This window comes from Pyxicephalus adspersus, chromosome Z (assembly GCF_032062135.1).
Source record: "Pyxicephalus adspersus chromosome Z, UCB_Pads_2.0, whole genome shotgun sequence".
NCBI lineage: Eukaryota > Metazoa > Chordata > Amphibia > Anura > Pyxicephalidae > Pyxicephalus > Pyxicephalus adspersus.
Genome location: NC_092871.1, coordinates 9,880,390 through 9,904,852, shown reverse-complemented (window position 1 = coordinate 9,904,852; position 24,463 = coordinate 9,880,390). Strand labels below are relative to the sequence as shown.

The window sequence follows — 24,463 nt, the reverse complement described above, 5'->3', positions numbered from 1 at the left end:
TACAAAGCAGTGAGGATCAGCAGGCTGGTAATGAGATTTGTGCTGGGTGTTGTATACTAATAGAAGTGGAATTCCCAGACTGCAGGCAAAGTGTATTTAGCAGATAAAATTTCACTGATCTGTTAATATGCCCCAAAATCCTGACAAACACAGCTACTCTACTACTCCACCTGCTGGCCATGACATGTTATATGCACTTTATTTGTAGTATTAATAATATTATTAATATTATTAATAAAATTAATAAACAGTATATATATAGTGCCAACATATTACTTTGTGCTGTACATTAAATAGGGGTTTCAAATGACAGACAGATACAGACAGTGACACGTTAGGAGGAGAGGACCTGCCCCAAAGAGCTAATTTATATTAATAATATATAAATACAAATATATATATATATATATATATCTGTTGTAATATGTCAGTGCTATATAAATACTGTGTAATATTATCCTATTAGGCTGATCCTTGTACTACATAGTAGTTGCTAGATCTAAAGAAGGTTGTACAATCAGATTGCAGTATGCTTTGCATAAGCCTATGTTATTACCAGCTGCATAAAAGTCCCTTTTTTACCCCTTTTTGTCCTTTTTGCCCATTGGAAGACCTCAAACCCCCTATTCATTTAATTGTAAGCTCTTTTGGTCAGAGTCCTCTCTTCCATCTGTGTCATTGCAACCCTTATTTATTGTACAGCGCTGTGTATTATGTTGGTGATATATAAATACAATGTAATAATAATAATGCCTCTACTTATTTTTGGGTGTATTCAGCCTGGTTTGGTGGTTATTTTGCCTCCTGTATGCATGCTCCTTGTTTTAGAGGTACAGCAAAATTAATTAATTGTTGTTTAGTTGTTAAGCTTGGTACACACCTCAGATAATTGCTGCTGCCAGAGATGACAGTCGACATCGTTCAGCAATCTGCTGCAGTGGATTGATGAATGAGTGATCAGTAATGATCTCATTGGACTCCTATGGAGGAGAGCACCTCAGGGTGCTGCTCACTCGTCCTCCCCCTCCTCCCCTCGCCATAGAACAGAATGTTGCTGTGCTGTGTTCACAGTGCTCGTTCATTCATCTGTCACTGGGAACGATCATAAAAGTTAATTTGTAGTTACAAAAGTCAGAAATATTGATGCGCCTGCCAAAAAGTGCTGTCAACTTTGTAAAAAAAAAAAAAAAAAAATCTGACATGCCATTGTGTGTGTGTCATTATTACAAGTGCCGCAGTGTAAACACACAGAAACATACACACACCTATTGTGTAGTGCTGAGCACAGACAGCACAGGAAGTGGCTGACTCTTTGTATGAGAAAAAGCTGCAAAAACCCCCTCACAGCCTCACACAGCCAGCAAACCCTGCAGCTGCGAAAGAGACGCCGCCACCGAGGACCCCGAGAGACCGCACCACCACAGGGGAGCGACAGACGCTGCAAGGTTACAGGAACCCAAAGGTGAGGCGTGCGGAGGATGAAGCATTGATGGAAATTTTCTTAAACAATTTCCTGATCTGCAAACTTTCAGGCGAGATAGAAAAGTAAGGGGGTCAGGAAAACAGCCGGGGTGGCGGCAGCCCTGAAAACATACGAGAAGATGCCTCGTTATGTGTTAACTCAGCTGGGATGGCGGCAGCCCTGAAAACATACGAGAAGATGCCTCGTTATGTGTTAACTCAGCCGTCCATGTTCTTAACATAGGGGACCCTTGAAATAACTTTCAGGTCATTAGGGACCCCTTTCTATAATTACTATATCCATAGCTCACAGTACATTAGTGTGATGGTCAGTGGGAAGAATGTCGCCCTTACACATAACTAAAAACATCATTGGTGTCACTTAGTCTGACCTGAGAGGCACAAACTGATCATTGCTCAAGGAACCCCCAGCAACCTCTGGAGGAACCTTGATTGAGAAACTTTGTTTTAGGTCTCTAGAAGAACAGAAAATACCGGTTGCTTTGCTAGAAATGCTCTCCAATCTTAAGCTCTTGAGTGTGTTATACACAACAAAACAAATTGTCTTTTGCATTCATTTTAATTGTCATGGTTTTGCAATGTGATGTCCAATACACCTATGTTAGGGCTTGGTCAGGATTTTGGGAATATATATATATATGTGACTTTTTTACGTACTGGAAAATATTTGTGCAATGGTCACTTACATGGACCACAAATTCCAGGTACAAATGCCCAGAGCCTAGGACTGTCAGTATAAATTTGTGATAATTGGTATTTATGGGGCCCATTTATAGAGATAATGATCAACATGATGATCAGCAAGTATTTAGCAGAAGTGAACTAACATCATCATTACTTTTATAAACGATCACCTGTTCATAAATGGGGGGATTCCCTTAAAATTCAGGGGTTTCCCCAAAAGCATTCACCCAAGGATGATTGGCATGGAGGGTGAAATTCAGCGGGGAGCTACATGCTTGCAGTATTTTTTATTAGGAAGATACTAATGTTGTGTCTATGTTTTGTGTCCACATGCTCCTGCCCATGGCTTCCTCCTCTGTCTGGTGACAACCACTTCCCTAATTCTTGCACGGGCATCACAGGGACAGAGCAGGGAAATCTCATCAATGGGGGCCACAGGCAGCAATAGAAACCAATTCGAAGTTAGAATTCTCCCGCAGTCTATCCAAAACTAAGAGAAACCACGGCTGGGTTAGGCTTCAGAGATTCCATCCACACAAACCTATTTTGCAGTTAGTAGTTGGAGCGTTCAACCACTTTAACGGATTGTAGGGGTGAGAGACGGCTGTGTTCAGTTCCGGGGTCTGTGCACCTTTCACATAGGGGCTCTGCTCTCCATGCTGAAAATTAATTTGTATTTTAATATGGAGAATGGGACAAGAGGATTGGGAAGATCCAACACTCCAAAGTGGCTTTCGGAGCCGGGGGCTAAAGAACTGAATTTATGCTATTGGAAGCCTCATGGAATGCAAATCCTCATGAGGGGCTTGGCATTTTAGTTTTTACTCATGCTTGAGATATCACATTTTGGTGGATGTACTTAAAATATTATCCTTAAAATATTATCAGTCATATATGAGTAATTGATATAGAACAGCTTTTCTCAACCAGGGTTCCTCCAGAAGTTGTTAGAGGTTTCTTGAGCTATGAGCAATTTCTATCTCTTAGAAAACTAACCACTGTCACTAGTTATCTTTTAAGCTATCTGTAAGTGGATACATTCATCCCAATGGCCACCAGTATGGGGAACATTTATCCAAATAGCCACTGCTATGAGGAACATTCTCCCAATGGCTATCAATATGGGGAACATTCATGTGAGTGGCCACCGCTATGAGGAAGATTCATCCCAATGACCACCAATATGGGGAACATTCATCTAAATGGCCACTGCTATGAGGAACATTCATCCCAATGGCCACCATTATGGAGAACATTTGTCTAAAAAACCACCAATGTAGGAAATATGTCCATCAATATATGAAACATTCTTGCCCCTGACCACCAATGTATGGGACATTCTATTCACTGACCCCTTAGAAGTGGCATTTGTATCCACTGACCAGCAATGCAAAAACCATTCTTCCTATTGACCACCAATATAAGTAAAACGTCTCCCAGAGACCACCGATGTAAGGAGCATTCGTTTCACTGCCCAACCATCTAAGGAGCTTTCACCTTTTTGGTGAAGGGACTATTGTCACCTAGGTAAAAATAAAGTGACATTCACCATTATATAGAAATAGAGGAGGAACCTTAAAATGGTACCCCTCCTCCAGTGACATCTCTCAGAGATGGGCCACTATTTCATGCTTAATGTTTAGGCATAGTGCAGGAAAATATCCTTGTCATATCCTTGAAACTTTCACTAGGGCACCAAAACTGTGAATGATTTTCACTGGAGTTACTCTTTGTAAGGTTTTTACATCACTGTATAGAGATTTAATTTACACAATCATTACTCTACATGGATTACATTTCTATAAATATTTACAATTGCATTTCCGTTCATGTGCAAGTGAGGCTTCTCGCAAAATGCTGCTCAGCGTTCCACAGTACTTTGCTCAGAAGGACAGCAATATTTCATCATATCATTATCATATTTGTCTAGGTACTGCAGACAGGGTAGATGGGGTATTGGGTAGAATAGGGGTAAGTATATTTTATATTTTTATCCAAGGCTATTCAGAGAGGAAGCCCAGAAAGTGTCATTTTGATAATGTTGGTGCTATATAAATCCTATTTAATAATTTTAATTTTGATCCTGACCAGTTTTTCACAAGTTCCAGTGTTCAGTGTTCCACAACAATTTGCTCGGAAGGAAAGCAATATCATATTTGTCTAGGTACTGCGGACAGGATAGGTGGGGTATTTATTTTTTCCTTTATAGGGGCATTTTTAACCGAGGTGATTTGGAGAGGAAGAGAGGGTCCAGAAAATGTAATTTTGTCCTGACCGCTTTTGAACTTGTTGGTTGTTGCCAGCACATGAAAACCATTTCAATGACAAACATCCAAAGGCTGGCACCGTGCCACCAAATCAGAACCCTGGAACAGTGGAGGATTGTTTCTGGATAAAAGGATTAAGAAGCTTTAGTGTCTCCTATCCCATCAGATAAATAACACTCTACAAAAGATGGGAGGGGAAGGCAGCTGTAGCTTACTGGGGCAAAAGAGAAGCAAACAGAGGAAGAGAGGAAGAAAAGAGGAAGAGTGTGAACGGAAGAAGAGGCGTAGAGGGAAGTAACAGCTTAGTAAGCAAGAGGGACAGAAAAGAGAGACAACTGCGAGCTCGAGCAATGCAGAAAGGGAGGTGAGTGTGTACAACGCCATGGCTATGAGAGCCATATCTACTTGCTTCGATATACAACCAAAATCACTTTTCTGTAATTGTAGAACTGGGGTCAATATACATAGAAAGCGGGGGTCAGTGGGGGGGCAGCGGTGTCAATAGAAGGGAGGGAATCACACTGGGTGACCCCGAAATGACCATCTAGTCTAAAGGAAATAAATACATTTACAGATACAGGGAGCCCTTATTAAATTTTATTCAGTGGGTCAGTAGTAAAAAAGCTTTTTATGTGGGGAAAAAAACTCTTACAGTGGTGGTCAGAATGCCAGCTGACACAAGATGCCAGGGGATGGTGAACCTGGATTTATGCCAATCCTTAGATTTGGAGGTCAATCAGCTGCACCTCCAATAACCCCCACCAACCCCTGGAGAAACCCTGGCGTTTCATGGAACCCCCCGAAAATGATATTTTTGTGCTGCAGATGCACAGTTGTTTTTGTTTCTTTTATATTTACCGAAAATTTAGTTTTTTTCACTACAATATTTAGTAATTAGTTAAGCTTTGGGGAAAATATTTACAGTTTTCTTACCAAATTTTCTTTATAAAGAGGAACTTCCGCCTATATAGTTTTTGACAAGTTACTGACTAAAGTATTTACATTTTTACTGGTAATACTACAAATTAACATACCGTCTAGAAATGTCTTATATTCCTCAGCAGTGCCCTACCACCTGGTCTCTGTGCCATCATATTGTGTGCTGGCAGTGGTTTTGCTTGCTTACTTATTTCTGCTGGGCGCACATGTGCGGTATGTGGTGGCCAAGAAAACAGTTGACATTTGCGTTATGCTCATGCTATAATCTCACACATTCCTGGCACATGCACTCGGGGCTTTATTTGGGGAACATTTGGCCATCACATACAATACCTGCACCCATGGTGGGAGAAAATGTTTAATGAGAACAAATTAACCAGAAGGCTGCAAGTCCGCTGTAACCAATATGATCATAGGTAAAATCATTTTGGCTGTGAGGATGAAAATGAACATTGAATTTTGCTAGCTGTTTATGTCACTGTCGTTGCCGAAACATTCTCCTAAACATTAGCACCAAAAACATTACTAAGGTTTCCGGGTCCGGTAAGAATGGAGGTCCTTGTGTGTGTGGGAGGTGGTCGACACCATGAATTAACTGCATTGGGTGACACCAACCCTAGTGATACCATTGGTGATATCTTGTCTCCATCATAAACTGCATGGAGGATGTCAGATATAAGGAATACTTTGTGTCCTCCCATAGCTAAATGTATTGTGTTGGCCCATGACAGCATTTTTTGTAGTCTTGTGGTTCCCCACACCTCAAACATTGATAATGTTTTTTGAATCAAATTTTTGGGCACACCAGTAATTCTGTGGTTGACTTTCTGTACTGTCATCCAGTCCTTCAGTTTAGGGAAGAAGCCTCCTTGTAATCCAGCCCTCATAGCTCCCAACCAGAGCCGGATTATCTAAAACGCAACCTTAAGAGCACCCCGGAGATTGGTGGATCTCCAGGGGGCCCAGCTAAAACCTCTAATCTCCTGCAGATATAGAGACGTGGGTGAGCTGTGCACCTTTCCATCATTTCGATGGAGACGATGGTACGCAGTTGGTGCCTTATGGGACCATTCCAGCGTAGACAATGCACATATGGAAGGTTCCTCTATGCCTATGGCAATCCACAACTTTTATCAATGTCCACTGAAAAGATAGGGGCCCAAAGCTACTACCCTGCCCAGGGCCCCTTTCTGCCTTACCCCATCTCTGCTTCCAACTGTTCCTGATTTGGAGGGAATATTTTGGACCCAAATTCTTTTCCATCTCATCTCTTGTCCCCATTTGTATTCTGATGTATAATTCCATATGAAAGTGTCATCCTACACTAAATCTAACTTCTACGTTATGATAATTGTTAAAAAACGAAACCTTTACATTTCTAAAATGAATTCCTCTTGGTTTGCATAGTTGGAGGTGTGTCGGGGAGAGTTCTTTGTCTACATGCTTTGTGGCCACAGATGCCCCTCTTGGCTGTCTATGAAAGTTGGATGGGGTACAAGCATTGGTTGTGCCACACTTTGCTCTTACAGATAATGGAGGATGCCAAAATTACCAGTCCCTGGAGTTTCATTGCAGTCCTGACCTCCACAATGCTGTATTATGTGCTGCCACAACCACATGGAACAGCCTTCAGCGGCCATCAGGTCCTAACAAGCAAATTGTATGAATTTAGCCTGAATTGTGGGGACACAAATATCTAAATGGTTGTAAAGAATGTTCCCTTCCACTTCCTGAGCTGCTCTCCAGTCCTTAAAGCTCTCCAAGGCTGGAGAGGATACACTTTCATCAGTAAAAGTGGGTGATCCAGCAAACCTAGGNTGTCTTCAAAGTCATCTGCTAGCAAATGTTTTGAATTCTGGACTAGACCCATTCCAGGTTTGCTGGATCACTCAGCTTTACTGATGAAAGTGTATCCTCTCCAGCCTTGGAGAGCTTTAATAAATCAGGCCCATTGTGTGACAATGTTGGTCCATGGGCTGCCCCCCTGTAGGCCAGTAGGGTTATTACACTTCAAGCCTGGCCACTACATTATGTGACACAGCCCTGCCACGTTAGACCACTGATTTAATGACTTTATTGGAATAAGGGAACTGGTCCAAGGCAACAAGGAAAGGAAAATAAATAGCCAGTGTTATAGTAGATGTAAATCTTTCACATCAATTCTTAGGGTGAGTTGACCAGTGGTGACAACAGCCCATGCCTGGGCAATATGGATCAGCATGGCTGTTTTAATCCATGTTGGAAGGGATGACAACACAGGAGCACAAATGGTAGAAAAGAACAGAACGTTGTCACACTGAACAAGGGTCTCATGGCGGGATCACCAGATATAAAACCTGCATATGTACAATGGCTGAAATGACCAATACTAAATCTTAGTTGAGATTTAATTTATTGGTTTTACAGAAGTTGATGTAATATGTGACATGTGATAATCTAGTGCAGGAATTTCCAGGAAGGATGGGGGATGTTGTATTTGGCACAGTGTAAGGTACATAGAACAATTTACATGGATTTAGCTGGATTTAGTCTCCCGTCCCTACCACAATCATCCACCAATGCAGACAGAAGTCAATTCACCCACAAGAATGTCTTTGTATTGTGGGGGAACACTGACTCAGGAATCCTATACAACAAGGGGAAAGTCTTACAAACTCCATGCAGATAATCCAATGAGGAAGAATTGCAGGGCCTAACGCAACACATAAATACATGCATGCTACATATCAGGAAATGTTGTATTTCTAAAATTTTATTTCTGAAGAAAATGAAAGTGGTTAAAGTCTATGTGATCCCAATCAATTAAATCTTATATAAACTTTAACATATTATTTTCATTTTCTATTTTTGGAAATATGCAGATTTTATAAAAATATTACCTGCTGATCCTATCTTAAAGGACTTTTTGAGGCTCTTCCTGTTATAGGGTGACAACACTTCCTGTCTACCAGTAATTTCCTTGCATTTTTATTTAGTTCCAAAAAGCATCTGACACACACCATATCCAAATGCATTGGCAAGTTATTGGTAAAGTGCATGTAGATGGGAGGACGTGGCTGCATTGGGGCAGCGGGGGATCAGCAGTACTGAGATGGGATGAAGAATAAAAATAATGCAAACAATAATTTTAGATGTTGATTGTGTCTGATATTTGCAGATTTTGCAAATTTGGCTCTGTTTAGTTAAGGAGGGCAGACGATTATTTTGCAGCTCCTGGCTTGGGGATGTTTTTCTCAAATCTGCACCAGTGAAACTAAAAGCCCCAGGCTGGTGCAAAATCCAGACAATGCCCCTCATTTCTCATAGGTCTTAAGTATTACTTTGAATAATTCTTTTGATTGCTCAGGGCTTGTCAATGTACGACCAATGTGCCACCATTCGGGGGTGTTTGGTAAATTTGTTGTTATCTATACCAGCTCTGGCAATAAAGCAATGAGCAATAATGATGTAGAAAGTGCAATAACCCTCAGAAACCGGATGTCAGAAGTGCTAAATGATGAATTCTGATTGGTTGATATGGGATATTGCACTGTGCAGCACTTTATGTGTCAGGTTTTTAAAGGAACATCAGGTCCATTCTATAGAAGACAAGGTACGGTCACCTTTCTGGTGGTCCAGTTCTCTGGCCTCCCCTCCATTCCGGGGCTGAAGCTTCTGAAAATCTCTTTGGCATTGGAGACTTCAGGAAGTGTTGGATGTCTGGGTCCCCCATTGAATGACTTGGTTCCTTCCACCCAACTCCTTATCACTGCTGAGTCCTGTTGTGATGTAAGGGGTAGAAGGAAGGAACCACTGCAAGTGATGGGGGGGGGGGGGGGGGACAGTCATCGGACTCCACCAGTGGTGTCTATTACCAAAGAGGCTTTTAGAGGCGGCTGCTCTGAGACGTAGAAGAGGAGAAACAAATCACCGGTGGGTAAAGTATACTCATTAGACCTGATTTATGAAAGCTCTCCAAGACTGGAGAAGGTAGACTATCATGGATGAAGCTGGGTAATCCAGCAAACCTGGAATGGATCTAGTCCAGGATTGAAAACATTTACCAACAAATAGCAAATGATTTTAGAAAATCCATTCCAGGTTTTCTGGATTGACCAGCCTCACCCATGACAGTCTATCTTCTCCAGTCTTGGAGAGCTTTAGGAAACCAGCCCCAGGGTCTCATTGGATCCCAATGTAGGAGAATCCATGACTTTCAGGGGCTGACCCATAAGGTTCCATCCGTATCCTAAACATCACTTTTAGGTGCAATTTAACACAACTTTACTGGCTGTAAAAGTCTATAAAAGCAGATAAAAGGACAGGAAAGCGGATGTGATGAACAGAGAAACTACTAAATTCACTCAACTCGAACGATCGGTATTTTCCATAACAACAGTTCTATGCAGCAATGAGAGCTAAAAATATCAGGCACAACCGCTGTGACCTTGTGAATTGAGTCCGAACTCTACAGGAGGCAATGGGAACACCTCAGTGCTGGGAGACATTGGGGATGATAGGAATATAGCGGTTCACTTAGCTTAGTGAATGGGGGGGACTTTATATTCCTAAGAATACCCAATTACGAGAAGAAAAAAAATTATATGCTTTCACATATTTGGATGGTTAAAGTCAGCAAAGCTTCATTGCATTCACTATTTATTCACTAAGCTTATTGAAATATTGCAAGGAGGTAATTCACTTTGCTAAGTGAACAGCCAATTTTACTAATATGCAAGTAAATGCTCAGAGAGATCAAACATTTGAAATGTTTTGCCCTCTTACAGGAGTGCAGTATTTGCTGCATGCTCAACTGCTCCCAATCAAACATGAAAGATCAGTTCAAGGACAATCCTCTGATCCACTGGACCTCTGTACAAGGCTTTACACAGGACAGGAGTCTCAGCTGGAAGATTTCCCCATGCCTGTTGCAAACAAGACAACTGTTAGGGCCCATTCACCCCTTTGCATTGAGTTGTGCAGTATATTGCACAATATCATGTATTGCATTCTGGAGCAATAAGAACCTGGTGGAGGTCTAATCCTTCCTATTTGCTATTAAAAAAACCCTGCGATAATTATCTTTAGAAACCGAATGATTAATGACGATGAATGATTATTTTAAATGATCATATTGTGCACAATTCTGTACATGCCATAACGATACGATTATTTAAATATAATCCACCAATAATGTCCACACGCTAGATACGATTGTTTGAACGATGCAGGAAGCGACATGTAAAGGAGAAAGTGTACCGCAGAAACATCCACGATCACTGAACGACCGTACACACAATAGATAGCGAACGATGGTCGCCCAATCAGATCCGCCGGGACGGTCATTCGTTTCCAGTGACATTCCTTGTTCATTGTCGTCGTTGGCCAGTCCTTGTTCTCTTTTTTTTGTTAATGGTCGTTAATCGTTCGTTTCCAGCGATAATTATTCCACATGTGTACGTAGCCTTAGAATCAGGGCAGCTTAGACAGGCGGTGAGGTTACGGTGCAGCTTCAGCTTCCTCGCACCCATGAACTGCACCTGCAGGTGAAACCCTACATGTGTTCCCAAAGGGGTTTCATGGATGCAGTAGAAAACGTATCAGTACCATGGTATCAGTGGTTGAACTTGATGGACTTTTTTTAACCTAACTGAACTAAATGTAAGTACCATCCGTCTTGTCTGCTGTAGAATTTTAAAACATCGGCTCATTAACCTCCCTGGCAGTATTCCCGAGTGTGGCTCGGGGTGGATTTTCTATGCAAAAAGGGGTAACCCTGAGCCACACTCGGGTTGGAATTTCCAGGGAGGTAAAAACTACCTTGTTCCCAGTTCCAGCCGCGTCCTCCAGCAATGTCCAGCGTTTTCTTTTCCTGTCGAGGCCGGGCATCGTCAGCTTGCACAGATGCGTGTGAACGTTGGGGACAACCAAAAAATTGTGACCAGGCAACCAGACAAATAACCTTACCTGCCTTTTGCAATTTTTTAAATACATCACCTGTCCCCGTTCCAATGCAGGCGCCGTTACTTTCTTCTTCTCTTCCTTTTTGATCTTTGGCCTTCTTAATTGGCCAGGTCAGGATGATGCAACCCCCGAACATAGGTGCAGCGGCAGGGGAAGCTGGAATGCGCCAGGTATACTGACTTCTTATGCTGAGCTGTGCATGCTCAGCTATTTTTGACAGTTGAGCAGAGCGATCAGGCAGGTAAGTATGTTTTACTGCAGAAGGGACATCGCCAATCTTCCTACAATAAAGGACCTGATTGCAAATTTTGAAAGTGGAACTTTATTTCTGTATGTACCGGTGCAGCAGCTGGGGTGGTCCATTAGCTGGTAAGGCGCCAACCACCACGAGCCGCATGGTAACCGCTATCCCCATCATTTGTCTAAATTAGATTTTTGTAGTTTGTTTTTTTTTTTCAATTTACCCACCTGGGTATCTAAAAGAAAACTTTTTGGATGGTCTAGTTTTCTTTGAAGACCCCGATAAAGAATTTTTGCTGTTTGCAGCTTTGCAGGAACCACATGACCTTTTACCGAGCTGCAACCGCTGCGATCAAAACTCACGCACAGCCAAAATTCATTTGCAGATCTTGCAAAAGTTCTTGGACATTTAGGACATTGGCATGAAAATCTCGCCCACGCCTAAAAAGAGCCACCCTTGCTACGAACTGCCTTTCCGCTATTCAGAAAGTGAATATTTGTTTTGTGTTTTACAATTGTAAGAAAAAAAAAAAAACTAAACGGAGACGGATTTGGCAATGAGGCTGACGGTTTTCTTTAACTCAGAATGCAAACTCAGATCCTGTTCCTGTATAACGTCTGTCTGGGGTTACAACACCGCTGCAAATCATTGTAAGCCACCTGCCAGCTGTGCTTGTGTTACACGGAAGTGTCTGTCAGTCTGATATCTAGAAGAGGAAGAAAGTTTACTTACCCTTTTTGTGGAACTATGGGCGAGAAAAGGTTTTTCATGACTACTAGATTGTAAGCTCTTCGCGGCAGGGTCCTCTCCTCCTGTATCACTGTCTGTATTAGTCTGTCATTTGCAATCCCTATTTAATGTACAGCGCTGCGTAATATGTTGGCGCTATATAAATCCTGTTTAATAATAATAATAATAATGACTCCACTGTAACATAATTCTATTTTTTTCCACTTCCTGTAACAGGGTGACAACACTGCTAGAACTGTAGTGAAACCGCACAGCTATGTTGTCACCCCTATGGGCTTATCATTTCAGAGTGAGTTTCGGTTTAAAGCTGATCTCGGAGAAAATGGTAAATATACCCCTGACCCCACCCCCCAAATAATTACCACCATTAAAAAAAAATCCTAAATGCCCTTTATACTAACCCAAACCAGGTCACATGATGACTCAGTCGCGAGATTTTTTTCTTTCTATGTTTCTTCTTCAAGGGTCCATGTCTCGGTGTAAGGTATGCCTGGTGAAGGGTGATGAGGGTTCAATAAAATGAATATAAGCTGATCACTTTTGGTGTTATGTGGTTTGTCTCACTTGCTACAGATAGAAGTTTGGCCTGTTAATGGAAGAAGAAAAAGAATTACTGGCAGGATCAGCAGATAATAAAACTATGTTACAGGGGGAACTCTCCTGCTAGAGATGGGCTGAATCATATATGCAATTATGCAGTTTACTCCCCCTTGCCCCAGCTCTGTATGTACCTGTTATTTCAGCTGTGGCCCCTGGCAATACTTACCTCCTCCTGGTCAGAATCTGATTCATAGGGCTGATTTATTAAAGCTCTCCGAGGCTGGAGAGGTTAAACTTTCATTGGCGAAGCTGGGTGATCCAGCAAGGCAAGAATGCGCGGATCTAGGTTTCTGCTGTCCTCATCAGATGGCGAGATCCTACCAAGATTTTTATTTAATGATTGATTTTAACCTAGGCCTGGAATAGATGAAATTAGAGGCTGCATGTTTCTATATCATATAGAAATATTATTATAATATTTGTGCACATTGGCTAATTAGTGCAGCGTTTGTTGAGAAAGAATCCCCTCTGGGTGATCTTTGTACATTGCAAGGAGTTTAACAAATCATTCTTGCCGAGTCCTTCCTGTTATTGATCTGAAGAAATATCTCGTTTCTCCATGTCCTTTCCAAACCGATTTCTGAATGGGAGGTTCTGGTTCATTACAACCGCTTGCTGCCCTCTCAGTGCTCTGATGCCGATGAGTTGTCAATTTTGCACCCCTTTAGAGGTTTGTAGCTCTTCGGGAATATCTCAGCAAAACTAAAACACCACTAGCAGGGGATACCAAAAACTCACACGAGCAGGAAATGGCATCGGGGTTTCCACACCCCGATAGTGTACAGAACGCCACCATAATGCCAGAGTGCATTAGATGTTTTGACAATGTGCCACTTGTTGCACCCATTGTCTTCTTCTTGATTTGGCAGGGTTAGTCATCGTTGGCCGGGAAGTGATGATTTAGCTCATGCACATGATAACTACTTGATATTGTAGAATAAAGAATTGTGTTGACCCTGTACACTTGGCATTCTTTGGCACAATGTTCAAGAATGCCCAACATTTTGGCACATTATGGCACACTGACCTGCCAAAGCAGCCCCCACCGACAGTGCAATGGCTGTCGTGCCATTTGTTATGACCATTGTCTTCTTCATCTGGTCTTCTTCATGATTTGAAGTCTTCAGCCATCATTGCCTGGGTGGGGATGATGTAACATATTGGCACATTATGGCACACTGACTTGCCAAAGCACCCACCACCAACACAGTAATGTTTATGATGTCTCTTGTCATGGCCACTGTCTTCTTCATAGGATCTTCTTCTTGATGTAAAGTCTTGGCCATCATTGGCTGGGTGGGGATGATGTAGCTCATGCACTTGGGAGCTACTTCATATTGTCATAGAACCAAGCCGGGCCTGTACACTTTGTGTTCTTTAGCATGCTCAACATTTTGGCCAAAGCAGCCCCCACCAAGACTGCAATGGCTATGATATCACTCATCATGGATGCTGTCATCTCGAACTGGTCTTCTTTTTGGTTTGAAGTCATTGGCCATCATTGGTCAGGTAGGGATGATGATGCCGAGCCTGTACAATATAGGGCACAGTGTGCACAAACGGAATGTTGTCCTGGCAAGCAGAAGAATTGCTTGGTGGGACTTTTTCCTTAAGCGGAGTTAGCTCTCACTTTAAGGGTTTGTTCAGAGTGGCAATGAGCATGCTTTGTGGTGTCTGCTTCCTCATGCCAGTGACTGCTGCCTCTATCATAGCATGTATTGGATGGACTCTTCTGCTTTTAATCACCAGCTGGTTACTTATGTCCTCTCTTGATGAGGCTTCCTGCCATAAGTTGTGTCCCTGCCCCCATTCGTGAGAAAGCCCAGAGAAGTGCCCAGGACTTGGTACAAGCGTAGGCGGCACTACACATAACAAAAACTCCGAACCCACAATTAATTTCCCTTCCACACAGATCCTCCCACCTCCTCTTATTACTTTCATTTTGTCCTTTTTGTTCCTTTTTTATTTTCCAGGCAGGTGTAGCAGAGACAGAGGCGGCTTCTGAGCACGTGATCATGTACATATATGATATAATAAATCATACAATAATCACAGAGATCACAAGGTAGCTAGGATATTATAAATTTTGTGCAAGCAGAGTTTCACATCTGTCCTCCTTTCTTTGCCTGTTCTCTACATGATTTGTACACTATTGTTAAATGATTCATATCTTCGTTTACCTGGATTGCAGCTGCAACATATTCATTATTGATCAGATCTCAGCAAATACACAATCTGAACAATTATAGCTGTTTTTGGATTTGTATCCGACAATCAATTTATATTCGGCAGCGAGCGCCCCCTGACAACCACCAATCTATGAGAGAGCTGCTGTATTCCTTGATAATGTGATCCTCCCTCCCCAGTGCTCTCCCCAGCCGCTTTTAGCTGGGTGCACCACCCGGAACTTTTCAGTAACCACGCGGCTGTTTTTAGGTTGACACTAAAAATTTGGGCCACACACCTACAGCTTTTTCCCCACTGAAGAAGACTCTGTCTCACTGTTTAAGGGTAGACAACATTCCCGTTGGCTATAAGTTGTTAGGATTTGCTCCTCTGTAGCCTCTGCCGTACAAAGAAAGCAATACAAAGCTATGCAATGGCTGATTGCCCACCGCTCTCCCCTGCATACCCCCTACAGCATTCACCTGCTGGATGCAAAAGAATAGACATTCCCAATCAATGTTCAATTGGTATATTGATCAATTATTGATCAAGCTCAAAAATATTCTGAGCATAAAACTTAATAAACAAAGCAAACTGAATATCATCTTAGGCTCCTTTTTGTCTGCGTGCCACCAGGGAGATTTCCCTTCTTGTTCTGAAGACACAATAGGAAATTAGAAGAAATCTCACCTAAATGAGAATTTACTGCAACTGGTGTCCTCATAAGAAGATTTATTGTCTGTCCCTAATATGACGCCAGTTGTAAAATTTTGGATTCCCTTCCTGGTGACAATGTCAACTAAAACTAACAAAAATGGTGAATTGCTTTACATCCGATCTTTGTACCTATTTAATGTACAGCCCTGCGTCATATGTTGGCGCTATATAAATCCTGTTTATTATTAATAAATAATAATAGCTCTGCCTAAGTGGCTACATACATTGTGACATTCTATTTGTATAATATTTATTTGTATTATCATCATACCTCTGTCATGTTATTCTGTATGTCATAGGGCCATGCTGATATTTAATTTTTAAAGGGGCTTCAATTTCCTACCAAAGTTAAAGAACCTTTGATATTTTTGTTTTTTGAAAAGCCAATTAACCTACAAGTGAACTCATTCAGGAGGGAGAACATACAAACCCCATGCAGATATTGTCCAGGCTTAAATTAAAACCAGGAATCCGAATGCTTCAGGGCCAGAGTGTTAGCTACTGAACCACAATTCGGCCCTTTGTCCCAGGCATGGCTGTTATAAACTGTACAATGACCTTTTGATAGATCTGTCAGGCCCAGGGCATTGGAATTTGGGATGGGGGGTGGTGCCTATATCCTGCTATAAAGAGAGGAGACTCTACAACAGGGGTCTGGGGCAGCGGTCCCAAACCTGTGGTCCGCAAGAACATTTTTGGTGCTCAGCGGCTCTGGGGTCAGGACCCTTATTGGGGGAGTGCACTAGCCAGAGCCGCGGACCATGTCTTCATGTCTTCTGTATGCATCGCAGGCTCAGGGCGGTGGGCAGGTTGGAGTCCCCTTTAAGTGACACACAACTCCCCACGCATGCGCCGTACGGAGTTCGTAAATTTAGTGGTCTGTGACATCCAAAAGTTTGGGGACCACTGGTTTAGGGGACACTGCAAGAACTGGTGTTAAGGTTAGAGTATTCTTGGCCAGGGCTGCCAAAGGGGGCGGGGATGGGGTCCAAATGGTACTACTGTACCAAGCTTCCTTTTTACAATGCTGGAACTTTTAGACATAGGGAGGGTGGCAACCTAGTATGGGGCCCAGAAATTTCTGATGGCTTTCCTCCTTTTGGCTTCCAGGAATATTAAGCTTCCCCAGGTTTGCTGTAATGAGATCCATAACTGATTGGCAATTTTTAATTGTTTTGGGGTAACTCAGTTATCCCTATCTGGTAGATCTCAGCTAATGCAGCCTATTGTGTACTGATGGCACCATGCATTGTACTATGCCATAGACTATAATAGCCCCCTGCTTTAAGCTTGTCCAGATCTCTAAACCCCCCAGTGGGGACCCGGAATTGCAGGGAAATTTCAATTCAGTGTCTTAGTAAAATGAAGACATAATCTTGGTTACTACACAACGGCCTGGTGTTAATTTAGCACAGTATACCTATCCAATATTTACATGAGCCTAATGCAAAGATTTGGGGTCAGAGTCCATGTAGAGAACGCACACAATGTAATTCTGTCACTTCTCCTTCTACAGATAGAGAGGAAGACGGGCAAGTGAGAAGAGCTGGGTCGCCTCCAGCAAAGTCTATGAGACAGCCAAAATCTATGTAGATAAGAGAATAAAAACTTGCAAGAGAACCATGAGTGCTGCAGGGGACACCGAAGACCCCAAATCAGCTGGGAGTGACACCGTGGTGCAACAAAGAGAGAGTGACCCCCAATCTGATGTGAGTACAGGAAATTATATCTTTCCATTCTTTTTTATTACAGATTCTGGGTCTTGGGCTTAGTGGTGTCCAAAGACTATGGGCCTGATTTCAAAAAGCTCTCCAAGGCTGGATAGGATACACTTTCATGCGTGAAGCTGGGTAATTCACCAAACCTGAAATGGTTCTGGTCCAGATTGAAAACATTTTCTAACAAATAGCAAATGACTTTTAAGGGATCCATTGCAGGTTTTCGGGATCACCCAGCTTCACTCATGACAGTGAATCCTCTCCAGCCTTGGAAAGCTTTCAAAAATCAGGCCCCATGTGTGAATATTGTATGTGTGGCTTCTTTTGTATATCCAAACTGATCAAGCAAATGGCAAATGTAACCGTTCACTTTTATCATTAAGGGCCCTATATGTAGTCCTGATTTTATTAATTGTATATTTTATTGTGTTCTGGGCAGGAAATATCTCCTCCAGACTCTCCACAGTTTGAGGAGCTTGAGAGCGTTTTCCTGGATGATAAAAGTCTACCAAGAGAGAATGATGGAGACAAACCGAGAGCCTGGAAGTCAGCACCTCCATCCCCGACCTGTGAAAGAAGAGGTAATTGTGAACAAAGAAAAATGTATTTTAATTACAACATATAAAACAACCCATACAAGTATACAATGACAACAGTGGCCATTATGGTATATTCATGAATGTTCCTCTACGCGTTTCGCATACACTGCTTCATCAGGGGAAACATCACTTTTTCACATCACAAGGGGGCCCTTACATATTAAGTTTCTTGAATGAAGCATTATTATAAATGTAGTTTCCGGGAACTCTGTATTCAGCCTTCAACGAAACAAAAGTTACTCCCCAGGCAATTAATACCAAATGTTTTTTAAGAAATTAATTCTAGATTTGCTGGATTACCCAGGTACTCAGTTATCACCCATGATAGACTATCATGGCCAATGGCCCAGCCACCTCTAAGCCATGCAAATGTCCCCCAGCCCACTCGGCCCCCGGTCATACCCTACATACCTCAGCTTTATCTACTAAACAATTTAAGCAGAAATAACATTTTATATGACCTCAGGGATATAGTTATTGTATTACTTCCTTTTTTCCTCTATCTCTAGACATTATCTGTGATTTGTATTCTTCTTCTAAAGAAGTAATAAAAAGATTACCTGCAAACAAAAATAACATTTGGTGACCGATCTACTCCCTGGTATAATATCATACCTTCTGTATGGGGATCAATTCATAAAACAGGATTTTACTTAAACCTTCCCTTGTGGGAATCTTCCAGGTCCATGTGTTTCAATGGCAGTAATTGATGTCGGATTCATTGCTTTATAAATAGAGCCCATAGAGTGTTTTCAGTACTTTTCTATCAGGTAGCCCAAATGTAGGAGGCATTTGGCAGGACACTTTATGATCCATTCTGTCCCTTGCTCTCCTAATTCTCCCAGCATGTTGCATGTTGGAAGTTGATGATTATAATTAAAAATTAAAAATAAAATTTAAAATAAACCTTAAAATGCATAAAGGGACACAATTCTTCTCTGCTTATCCTCAGCTTGCTGCAGGGCCCAGTTTTGGCAATCTGGTGCTCCTTTAGCTGCTTTTGCTTACCATACATCAGCACCCATGAGTACGTAGTACTTGGAGTATCAGCACCCATGTACAATATATATAATATTAGGAATTAGATTTTTGTGTGTGCTATGGATTCATATGGTGAAGAAGAAACCAATTGTACTGAAACTGTGCAAATGTAGACATGACCCAATAGATTTTTTTTTGTAACTCACTAGACTGTAAATAAAATCCTTGTGCTATTTGTCAGATTAAAAAACAAAATTGTCCCAAGAATATTAGTGGTACTACAGCGCCATCCTGTGGCATTTTTTCTAAACTGCAGTCTTCTGCAACTTCATCAGACATGAGTCATGTCCAGAGCAAACAGATTTCTTTTACTTCCTTTTTTTATGTTTTGGATTGACCTGGAAAGATATAAATACACAATCTATTACAGCTATGTGTTCATGAATACATCATTAAATATATATTTCAAATGCAAGTGGTGGCAATATCTGTATTTAATTTGGGAAAATTGGGTCTGCTTCGTCATTGCAATCCCTATTTAATGTACAGCGCTGCGTAATATGTTGGCGCTATATAAATCCTGTTTAATAATAATAATAATAATAATAATGTCCAAATGCACCGCTCAACAATGTTCTGACAGTATGCAAGTTTTTGATGTAATGACAATATTTAGAAATTGTATTTCTTCTTTGCTTATTTCAGGTGCCTTTAAATTTAGATAATTAGTATTTTTTCTCCATTTACATTAATATCAATATTACACAGTATTTATATAGCGCCAACATATTACACAGTGCTGTACAAAGTCCATAGTCATGTCACTAGCTGTCCCTCGAATGAGCTCACAATCTAATGTCCTTACCATAGTCATATGTCATTAATACAGTCTAAGGCCAATTTTAGAAGAAGCCAATTAACCTCAATGCATGTTTTTGGAATGTGGGAGGAAACCGGAGTACCTGGAGGAAACCCACACAGACAGGGGGAGAACCTGCAAACTCCATGCAGATAGTGCCCTGGCTGAGATTCGAACCTGGGACCTAGCGCTGCAAAGGCCAGAGTGCTAGCCCTGAGCCAACGGTGCATGAAGAATAAGCTCCTCCTCCCCAGCCAATAGAAACAAGATATAATACCATTGGGTGTGCTTGATAGAGGGGGCCAATAGGCTGTGGCACAGCTTCCAAAAACCATCACAGAACATTCTATCTTAACTTCTCCTAAGACAAGTAGGTTGGCTCTTGGAAGGAGTTAGGCAAATATCAAAATGCCTTAAGCAATGGCTGTCAGTCTGGAAGAGGAAACTGTATCTGCATACAGACTGCCCTTAGTAACTCTCAGACAAGATGTTGAGCCTCCATGATTGAAAGAATTGAAATCTAATACATGGAAAGAATGGGCCGTGGATTGTCAGGGCGAGGAGGAAAGGGCTAGACCATGCTGGACATCCTCAAGCCAGAAAATGAGCTGGGCTTTATATGACTTGCTGCAGTTTCTACTGTACATTGTGAGACATTTGCAGTGTGCAATGAAATCAGAGGTATTTCAGTCCGGGTGAAAAGTTGGTACAACTGTGCCAGATTAAGGAAGGGGTGCAGGGCAGATGTAAACCATAATAATAAAAGATGACAGGGGTAAGCACCCCTAACCAGGGGTATAGTTTTGTCCAAACCCTGGTATGTGTGCTGGGCATCTTATTATATAATATATAGTATGATATATTCAGTGACACGTGTGTGCAACACTATTTAGTAGACATACAAATCAGATGAAAAGCTAACTGTTTGAGGGTTTGGTTATTCTTGCTGAAATAACCCAAAGTTCCTTTTTTATGTTCCTCAAACTTGAAGTACAGAACATTACATAGTATGTAGTAATATTATCATCATGGAGTATGTAGTATTTTTATTATTATTATTGCTATTTTTCCCCCCTTAGGTCTTTCAGCCTCATTGCTCTCTCTGCGCACTGAAGAATTTTTTGATCTCCTTTCTATTGCACAAACCAGACGTCTGGATGAACAAAGGGCATTGCTTCCCGAACAAGTTCTGCAGCCAAAGCGACACTTTTCAGTGCCCAACTATCGCCAATTTTCCCTACCTTCTGATGACAAGGGGATTGTCACAGAACTGCAAAGAAGGAGAGGAGGATCATGGGCAGGGCGGAGTCGGAGGAAAAAACCTCCTTCAATAAAAATTCCCGCCCAGGAGGAGCTTTATAACACTATCCTAGGGCACCAGGTAAGAGCAGTCTTATCTAAAAGAGCAGACCTTTGTGATTTTATTACAATGGTAGAGCTTGTTTTTTTAAGTTTCACTGTTTTTGTCCTGTTAAAAAAAATTTCCCTGTTCCTGACACACAAAACAATCTGGCAAAATCTTTCTAAAATTAGAGGAAACCTACCTTAGTTTTTATGGGAAAAGGTGTCCATGTTTCCTTCCATTCTTGTTCCTGTGATAATTGAACAATTCTTGATTTCCAGTCACCTCCTGTCCTGGGTGAAATGGTCACCAGGACAAATAGAGACCCCGATTTTCCCTAGTGGGGACTAAAAATGAAAATTAATGCTTGACAATGATTTTTTACCCTTTTTATCTAATGGTTGTAGGTTGACCATGGTTGTAGACTTCCCCTTTATCATGGAATAAATGTGTTTTTGTAACTGTCTACATCCTCATTTTAAATATTTCCTGTGATTTCCTGCCAACTCTGGCTCTATCAGGACAGAAAGTTAGAGGAAATCTTCCGATTGGAAATGCAGACAGCTAAAAGAAAAAAATGATATTATTTTTAACATTTTCTTATCCAAAAATATTTGATTGCAAGGAACAACATTTTATGATGTACTTTGTAATATTACTGATAGGTTTTTGTTGAACAGTTATAAACAGCCATTGTTTGTCCATTTTACAATGGGGGAACCCTTGAAATAGCTTTCAGGTCTTCAGGGAACCCCTCCTATAATTCCTATATCCACAGCTCACAGTATATTAGTGTGGTGTTCAGTGGGAACAATTCCTCTTACATTGCTGGCCATTGGGAAGAATGTCACTCTTACAGATAGCCAAAAAGATCATTGGGGTCACTTAAACTGACCTGATAGGCGCAAATTGGTCAAGGAACCCCAACAACCTCTGGAGGAACCCTGGGGTTTTATGGCATCTTGGCTGAGAAACAATGGTTTAAAATTTAAACTCAGTTGATCAGATTTGAGCATATAAGTGATTTATGTAGGTGCAAGGAACATTATCTAATAAAACTGAAATGATTTAACAAACTAAAACATTTTGTACCATAATCATACTTTGTTAAAGTACAACTTCAAAAACAATCTTATAAATGTCACATGTGCTGATGGGTTTCATTTTGTAGTTAAAAAAGGAGAAGTGCAGTCTGTTCTTTATTATACTTGTGAAATTTATCAACTTAAAGGTCAGATAAACATTCCATGAGAACTGAAACTGAACTGTTCTCCCTGCATACAATAATGAAGGTGTTTCCCTGATAAATGTTCTCAGTGGTGTCTATTTGAAAACCAATCGACCCAGAAGGTCTACAAGGTCCACTAAGTTGGACCTGAAACAACAACAATGTTATTTTAAGTCCAGCATCTTTATTGATCAACATATATGCATTTTGGGGATATCAACTTTCTGTTTATCAGGGCTAAAGCTGCATACACAAGTGAAATTATTGTCGTTGGAAAGGATCTTTCACGATCCTTTCCAACGACTAAGGACTGCATGATGCATGAATGAGAGCTGTACATACAGCACTGTTCTGCTTTATGGAGCATTAGGATTGTTCGTCGTCCATCGTCTGTGGATCCGCCAGGATGGTCGTTTGGATGATGGACGATGGGCGCTGTACACACACCAGATTCTGGTCCGATATCGCCCCTTAGCAAATTATGGGGCAAGAACCATTGGACGTGTGTACGTAGCTTTTTAGTTCTTAGGGAGTAATATATAAAGAGGAGATGGAATCCTTCAGGCAATTCAACCCAAGGCCTTATTCAGAGAGCCAACCAAGCCCAAACCTAATCAACAAAATGAACAGACCACTTTCCCAGGGATCTACAGTGAGATCGAAACTGTCCGAAAATAATGCATCTTCTGTATAATTTTATAATGTGCATTCATTTTTTTTCTTTCAGTCTCAGAGAATGAACGACCAGCGCAGTTCTCCCCCGATTCCTCAGGCAGCAGCCGATCTGTTTGAGATCCTCTTTCGTGTTCAGGGAAACCGCCTGGATGAACAAAGAGTGGAACTTCCAGCCCCTCTAAAAGGAGCTTGTGCTTAAGAAGAGGCAGTGGAGAGCCTGATGGGTCCATTGAATCCTTTACCATTCATAAACTGTAGAATTGTCTCTGTATATATAGTCCTGGATGGGCTTCCTCTAACCTGGGCTTCAATGGCCTCCAGAGAATGGACAATGCCAGATGGAGGTCCATGGCTAGAAAAAAACCAGATGGTATCTTAATAAAAGACAAGATCAGATATGAGATAACCATCGTCTTTAAATGGGGACCCCTCTGGAATTTAGGGAACAGAGGGATTCTTACTTCCCAGACCTAAACTCAAAGCATTCCTTAAGGATTAGTACTGTAGTTAGAGCTGTGTGTTTTTTTTTCTCAGAATTTTTAAGTTTTAACATTGGTCTCGGACCTTTGTGTTACTCACTGGGCTTATGTTCTGCTAACTCTACCGCTGCATAATATAAAATGTGATGGAAGGGCGCTACAGACAGATTCTGAAGTCTTCAAAAGACAATGAAGGACATTAAGGCCCACCAAAAGGTATAAGGAGGAGAAAATTGAGTGAAAAGCTGGTCGTATAGTTTGGCTTCTCTAGAATTAATAATTATAAATTGTAGCATAAGAAAGATTAATTAGCCGTTATTAACAAATGGTGAACTTTACATTCACTCCTGCTTAAACCTCAACTTGACTCATTCCTTTAAACTGGACAAACACAGACAAAATCAGGGACCAAACAGAATATTGGATTGGCTATGTTGTCTATGCCGGGATTGCTCACTAAAGCAACACGTGTGTACACAGCACTGCCAACCTATCTAGAGGAGGGCTCACAGCAAAAATATTTGAAACTGTTCTGGATTTCCATCTTTTCTATGAAGATTTCTATGCTGCTTTTTAGCATTGCTGCACTTCAAATAGTTTGGAGGAGTTCCTGACCTGATAGACCTGATAGTCTCTGATAGATAGCCTCTGATGTTCATTGAACTTGATTTGCCCAGATTGAGGTTGACTTGCAATGTTCCTTCCATTTTTGTGTCCTACAGATGGGGGTGACACTGCCGCCATTATATTCCAATATTAGGCTGCGATTAATTAAAAAACTGCTAGTGGGGGG

The 24,463-nt window shown here is 41.4% G+C and overlaps 1 protein-coding gene across 2 annotated transcripts; it reads left to right on the top strand.

The window, feature by feature from the left end:
- The first annotated feature begins 1,325 nt into the window (after window positions 1–1,325).
- On the top strand, window positions 1,326–24,455 carry GPSM3 (G protein signaling modulator 3). 2 transcript variants are annotated; one of them, XM_072430090.1, is made up of 5 exons: window positions 1,326–1,462; window positions 17,306–17,498; window positions 17,947–18,088; window positions 21,026–21,327; window positions 23,244–24,455. In XM_072430090.1, the coding sequence occupies exons 2-5, from the start codon at window positions 17,412–17,414 to the stop codon at window positions 23,388–23,390; spliced, it is 678 nt and encodes a 225-aa protein (XP_072286191.1). In that variant the 5' UTR covers window positions 1,326–1,462; window positions 17,306–17,411; the 3' UTR covers window positions 23,391–24,455. The 2 variants fall into 2 exon arrangements, with proteins under 2 accessions (XP_072286191.1, XP_072286193.1); XM_072430092.1 differs by lacking the exon at window positions 1,326–1,462 and adding an exon at window positions 4,641–4,797.
- Window positions 24,456–24,463: the final 8 nt, after the last annotated feature.